Raw genomic sequence first — 7432 nt, 5'->3', positions numbered from 1 at the left:
CTGGTTATTTCATTTGTTGTAAACAAGATGATATGGTTCTGTGATGATGTTAGGCCATAACATGATGTTTTGCCATTACAGGATTGTTCAGCAAGCAGTTATTATTACCATGCTGATGTTCTGCTCTCTTTTAAAACATCATCTTGATGGCCAGATTATGTTGCATCTATATTAATACATTACTGCATCAACTCTGTGTGCATAATTTCTTCTATATGGAAGCGTGATGGCTTTAAGAATGCTCAAATTATAGCTCAAGGGTGTAGTTATCTAAATGGAGGATTTATTACCGAGATGTGGTCATTGTGGTTTTATGTTTGATTTAATGTTATTATTTTGTTTACTATTTTTCTTGTTGCAGAATCGTTGCACAATTTTATGAAGGGAGCACTTTTATTTTTTAATAGAAAAATGTTGCTTGTGCTTATTTGCTGCCATGCTATTTTACCGGTCTGCTTTGCTATGCAGTGTGTCTCCCTTTTAGTTCATTTCGATTAAATTTTCACCTTCACTATTATTAAAAATAATTTCGAAAGTTGAAAAACAGCTAAAATAAGAAAATTCAACTAACAACATGCTAGAAATGTTTTAGTAAATTGGTTCAGCTTAATGAAAATGGTGATAAAATCGAAGGTAGTAAATGTTAAGTTTAAAAATTGTAAGAAGAGTTAAAAATTTAGATTGGTTTGATTTGAACATTTATCATTTGTCAATTTTAAATTTTTTGAAAATAAATGTTAATTATTAATAATAACTTATTATAGATTTGCTTCTTTTAAATATATTCAAAGAGAGAGGAAACAATTAGAAATAGCTACATTTAATTTTAAACTTCATAGCTTTTAATTACATTATGATAATAGACCTTTGCTTAAAGTGCTGTATGTTTACTATTTTTTTATTTATTTCTTTTAAGCTTGTTTTATAATATTTAAAGTTTCTAAAATTTTGAAAAATTGTTTTGTTGAACAGCTGTGCATTCTCTGCCTGTATAGTTTTCTATCTGTATAGATTTTTTTTTATTTCTCCAGTTATGTCTTATCTACACTGAACATTAATTTAATGTAATTTATTTTCGTTAATTTAATAAATTATTAATTAATTTATTTGTAGATCTGTCTGTAAATAAATGAATGAATAAATTAATTTGAACAGGATGGATGGTGGCAGTTCACTGAGCAGCAATGAAGATCAACCAGTCAACCCATCATCAACAACTTCAGCAGCCAAGGCACAAATGATGCTTGAGAAAAATAAATTTCTCAAGGATCTTTCAGAAAATAACTTTTCAAGAGCAAATGGGAATCGTTCAACCATGCCTGTTCGAGGCAGGCGAGCCATTCTTCCCTTGTCTGGATTTGTTAAGAAGACTCAAGAGAATGAATCTAACTCTATACCTGATTTGGAGGAGACAGAAATTGACGTGGAGGTTATGTTTCAAGAAAAAATCAGTAATATACCAACATGCAATAAAAATAACATTGATTCAATTAGTACAAAAAGTAATGGATCTGGTAAATCAAATCATCAAACGAAATTAATCAATTTAATGACTAGTAGTGACAAAGATGGAAAATCAATAATAAACTTGAACAATTCCATCACCAAACCTTTGATGGTTAATGAGGGAATGATTGAACTGGATGAAGTTTTATCCTTGCCGACTGAAGGAAACATGAGGAAGGGTTCTATCAAATCCGTTGGATCTAATACTAAGATCTCTTCTGCCAACATGCCATCTTCATTGTTCAGTAATCTGAATAATAATGAAGAATATTTGCCTCCGTCATTGGTGGCCCCAACGTTATCTTCATTGTCATCTCATCCATCCAGTTACTCGCTCCTGCCTCACCAATCTCTGAATGATGCTAAAGCAACTTCCTCCGTAATGACAACTACTTCCTCTTCACTTTTTGCCGGCAAGAAGGATGGTTTGTCGTCTGGTTCGAAGTTTGGAATGTCCTTGGAACAGTGCTACAACAGTGGGGTCTTTCAACGTCGTAACCAGAATGGAGATGACGGAGATAGCATAAACAGCAGATCATTCAAACTTGGCAAGACGTTATCTATTGTTAGTGATGGCGATCAACAAACTGCAGCACCGTTAACTCCATTTAGTTGCCAAAATGTCGTTTCACCTTTCAAAGTCAATCCATACGCCACAATGTCAAGAAGCCAAATAGCGTCTAGGATGGCAAGAAAACTAGAAGATAATGTCAATCCACAGAATGCAGACACTGTGTCTTGTAACATTCTGTCACCGCTGCCAAACAGACGAAGTGATACTTCTCTGTACCACAATAATGACGATGCATCATCTCTGGCTTCCTTCCCTTCATTCAAACTTCAGAGTATCAATAATTATCCATCTTCTCCACAGCCTTCATGCTTCAAGACATCGTCAGGCACTCCAGGCCTTGTCGTTCAGCCACAACTTAACATGACAGATGGTGTCGATAGGAGGATGAGAACAAGCTCCAGTGGATACATGCTCAACAGATCTGGAAGTCACAGCAATTATGGTGGCGGCTCTGTCTCTAGACCTCAGTCCACCAATGGTTAATTTTTATAATTCTTGTTTATATTTACCGTGTTGAAAAACTTTATTTAGGAGATTGCTTTACACTTAGAGCAGCAGGTCATAATTATCTAGCTCTAGTATTCTAATTGTTGACGTCTTGCCAATTTAAATTTTCATTTATCGACAAAAAAATTATTGTAATTCTCTTAAATAAACACCTTACCATTATATTGTTTAAAAGTCATCTTCACTCGCAACTTCATTTTTATGATGCATTGATTTATTATATCATTGTATATGCATATGCATTTATAAGCATTATGTGATTCCCTTGAAATATCTTACGTGGAGTCATGGCGCTTGAGTGTTAATTGCTTTTTAATATTTAAAACTTCATTTTATGATTCTTTAATTGGCCACAAAGTCATATTGGTTGACTCGTTTTATTTATTTACTTCATTTGGCATTTAGCATCATTTAGTTTCAGGATATCCAATTTTATTTCTTATGTTCCTTTGGTTATTTTAATTTTTAACACATTCCATAAACAGAAAACAAGGGAAACTCTTTCATTCGCAAAAAAGATATAGATGTCTATAAATTTTATTAACCATTATGTAATTTACGTTGTATTAGTTGGTAACTGTTTAACACTTGGCCCAATGTTGTTTTTTTTACAGGAAACGGATCTACGTTATCTTTGGGATCTTGTTCTTCTTTATACTCTACGGTAAGTTTTTTTTGCGTAAATACGGATTAATTTTTTTTAATTATCATTTTTTAAAATATTTATTCATGATTATTTATATATATATTATTCACATTTATATATACAACATACGCACCGCATATTAATCTAAGATATTCATCATGTTGAATCTCTTTCCTTTTTCATTGCGTTGGACTAGGGAATATTTCCAATTGAGAATTGGCTTATCAAACAATTAGCAGTTTGTCATTAATTCATTTCTGAGAAATGATGTTTGCTGGCTACAGAATCATGAAAATGAATTGAGGATGATTCCTTTTAAAATATGATTTGTATCTATTTGCTGTTTAGATTATGAAGAAAATATGGCTTTTATAATTAACAGTTTTTACTAGAAATTCAATTTTAAACGATCAAACAAACAAATAGATAAACAATTAGTTAAATTATTATAAAAATTATATAATTTGACTCTATATTTCACGTAATGCTTGTGATACAATGGTAGATATTATAGTCTTTAATATAATTGTAGCAAATGTATCCATTCATGATAGATAACAAGAAATAAAGTAAACTGTTTCTATCTTTAAAAACAACATACTTCACTTACACACTTCACAAAGTATGCCAGCTATGCTGTTAATTCTGCTACAAAGTTCATACTTCAAACCAACTGTTTGGACAGCAATTATTTGCTTTATTTAAGCTGGTTTACTCAAGACTTTTTCATTCTTTTGGTTTTTCTTTAAAATAATATTGATATAAAATTCTTTTGTCTGTGTTTTTTTTACTGGCCTCAAATATGTTATTTCTCAAAATCGAATTTTCTTCCTCTGATTTTTTTCTTCATTCGCATGCCTGTTAAAAATTGTTTATCCATTATTTATTGATGTATACTTAATTGATTTTGTAACAAATTTTATAAATGGCGGTAGATAAGTTGGCAGGTTTGGTTAGAAATAGTGCTAGGTTTAGAGGTTGAAAGAAAAGTTGAGGTTTAAGTAAGTTTTTTGAATAGTTTCAAGTAGGGTTTAAATTTGTTTAAATTTATCTTGGAGAATATTTAAAATTAGATGGTTTGAAAATTTTTAATTGAAATTCCAATAATTGTTCATTATTTTATGGTTTCGGTTTTACAATTTATTATTATGAAAAAATTAATGTTCTTTGATAGGTATAATTTTTAAATTTAATCATAACTGAAGAATGTCATACAAATATTTTCTGATTATAATTCAATTTGATGCTTTTAAATATTTGTTCAATATAATAAAACTGTCTTGAAATGAATTTTATTTTGTTTCGCAGGCTGAAGAGTACCATGCTCAGGAGGTTACTAATTTTTTTTCTTTCTTTTCAATTTTTACAAGTTTATTGATGTGTATGGTTTTCTTCTTTTTTAATCAATCGGAGAATGTTAGATATTATTTAGTGGTCATGCCTTTTTCAAACCCAATTCTGAATGTAACTCAATAATATTTTTATGTTAGTTGTTGTATAGATTTTTACTAAACTAAATACAAAACTACTGTTCAGTTAAGAATGTTTATAGGTTTTAATTTCTGAAAATAATTGTTTATAAGGATTTTTGTGTACGTATATTCGTTATAGGTTATAAGTTGTCTGATTTGTATGAGGTATGGATTGTTGTGAGTTTGTTATACATTCAGGACAACTCGACTTAAAGATGCAACATAGGATATATTTTTTATTTTGAAGCAAGCCAAGTGTCACAGCGTTAATTAAACAAGCTAATAAAACAAACACATGTTGTTTGCATCCATTTTCTCTTAGATTTTTTAGTTGCGGTATATTTTAAAAAGCGTTAAAACTTGAATTACTTTTTTTTAGAACTTTACGAAGTTATGAGTCAAACAATGTCTTTCATCATTTTTTTTTACTGCAGCTGTTCTTTTCTAAAGTCCAAACTGCGTTTTGTTACCTATTATAAGCTATTATTAGCTATAAACTGTTTGTGTTATGTCATGAACGTCTTCAACGTCATCATCACTACCATCATCGTTATCACCATTACCATCATTGTTATCATTTTCATCGTCGTCATCATCACGACCATCGTCGTCATCATAGCTCTAGTTGTCACTTTTCATTCATCTTTCCTATTTTAAGCTACTGTTTTTTTGTTTATACCATCTCTGTTTCAAAGCCACCGATAATTTTGTAACAATAATTGTAGACATTAATGAGAATTTCTCAAGTAAGTATGTAACATTGATAAATTAAAACTCTGTGAAATAAATTTATAATGTTTTTGTTTTCAACGTCAGATAAGGAAGTTGCGTCACGAATTGGAAACTGCCCATTCAAGAGTAGCTTCGCTGAACATGCAACTCAACATCAACGTAAGATTGACAGTTTATGTGATTTTGCGCGTTTGTTTTGGAGTTTGTGCTGATTTTTTATGCACGTGTTGATGTGTGTCTCTGTGTTGATGTGTGCGTGCAATGATTTGATGAGATTGTCTTTAGATGTGTTGATGTTGCTGGTTTTGATTCTCTTGTTTCGTGGGTTGCAATTTCATTAGGTCATACTTGAAATGTACAATGATGTTTGTAACAACATTTCATTCCTGATGTTTACAACGTGCGTAAGAGTGCAGTTCATCATTTTTCAAACGTAAAAAGTCGTTACTAGATCATTTCTTGTTTTGTAAAAGATATTGCTGTTTTTCCATTGGATATTATTTTTTATTTTGTTCATTTGTTTTCAATCAAATTTTAAAAAATCGGGCTTATGTAAAATAAAATCAAATTAAGCAACTAATGTCAACAACGGTATAAGAAGCGGTAAACATTTTTGAATCTGAAACATTTACAAAAGTAATGTCTGCTACTACTACTACTACTACTACTACTACTGCTACTGCTACTGCTACTATTACTACTACTACTACTGCTGCTGCTGCTGCTGCTACTACTACTACTACTACTACTACTACTGCTACTGCTACTACTACTGCTGCTACTACTACTGCTACTACTACTGCTACTACTACTGCTGCTACCACTGCTACTACTACTACCACCACTGCTACTAACAATAACAATAATAGTAATAATAATAATAGTAATACATATATTATATAACGATGACGAATTGCGGTGAGTTTTCACCAATGGCGTTGCCATTTCATTTACTTCACTAGCACCATTGTTTAACTATTAAAACACCTGTTGAAAGTTAAATAAATTATAAATGTCAGAGATGGCTTTTGTTTAAATTTCAATTTTAGAACCATGTTGTATATTTGAAATAACACTCACGCATTACACACACACACACACACACACACACACACACACACACACACACACACACACACACACACACACTTGCAACGCACATGCACACACATGTAACCATAATAACTGTTAACAAGTCAAACTCAACTCACTGGCCCAAAGCTTTTAAAGGATGACATTATTATTATATTATTAGATTTCTATATAATTCATTATAATTAATATAATGTTATATAATAATATAAAATAATAAGCAATAATTATTGCTATGATGTTTAAAATATTTTCTTGAAAAGCCGGCAAGTGCACTGATGATTTTATCTTATCATTAAAAATAGGATTTTGAGCAATTACCAATTGATTTATTTTTATATTTATTGCTTATTACAGTTTCAATCATTTCTATTTATTTGCCTCCGCTACTGTTAAATGCTTCTAAATAATATAACATTAAAAATGCCAGCCACCAAAATTAATTTACCACTTCTTTTACTGTTTCTTAGCAGCCATAATAAAACTTCAACCGCTGTTGACGTTACTACCTTTACTACTACGACTATCACTGCTGCTTCAACTTTACCATTGCAGCGACCACTGATGCTACTATTATTACGATCAATACTGTAGCAAATACTGTAACAACTACTACAACCCTGCCACTACAACTACTACTACACTACAACTACTACTGTTGCACTGGCCAATTCATTGTTTAATTGATAATTGGCAAAAAAACTAGCACATCTAGTTCATTTTCATTAAAAAGAGTGAAACTTGCAAGTTTGAATGCATTCAATCCGCCATTTCTTTGGTTCATCAGAGTCCCCATTCACTATCTCTCCTCATTTTTATACACATTTATTTTTATAATTAGTTTTTAGCTTCGCTTTCTTGGTTGCTCTAACTATTCGTAAGTGCAAAGATACGATTTTTTTT

At 31.0% G+C, this 7432-nt stretch overlaps 1 protein-coding gene across 1 annotated transcript; it reads left to right on the top strand.

Annotated features, from left to right (window-relative positions):
• Positions 1-1156: 1156 nt before the first annotated feature.
• Positions 1157-2563, top strand: HELRODRAFT_159185 (hypothetical protein; the record flags this gene model as incomplete). Its single annotated transcript, XM_009011089.1, has 1 exon — positions 1157-2563. The coding sequence occupies one exon, from the start codon at positions 1157-1159 to the stop codon at positions 2561-2563; it is 1407 nt and encodes a 468-aa protein (XP_009009337.1).
• Between the last annotated feature and the right edge of the window lie 4869 nt (positions 2564-7432).

Source organism: Helobdella robusta (genome assembly GCF_000326865.2).
Source record: "Helobdella robusta unplaced genomic scaffold HELROscaffold_1, whole genome shotgun sequence".
Lineage (NCBI taxonomy): Eukaryota > Metazoa > Annelida > Clitellata > Rhynchobdellida > Glossiphoniidae > Helobdella > Helobdella robusta.
The sequence above is the reverse complement of the archived record's forward strand: the minus strand, read 5'-3'. Positions and strand labels throughout refer to the sequence as shown.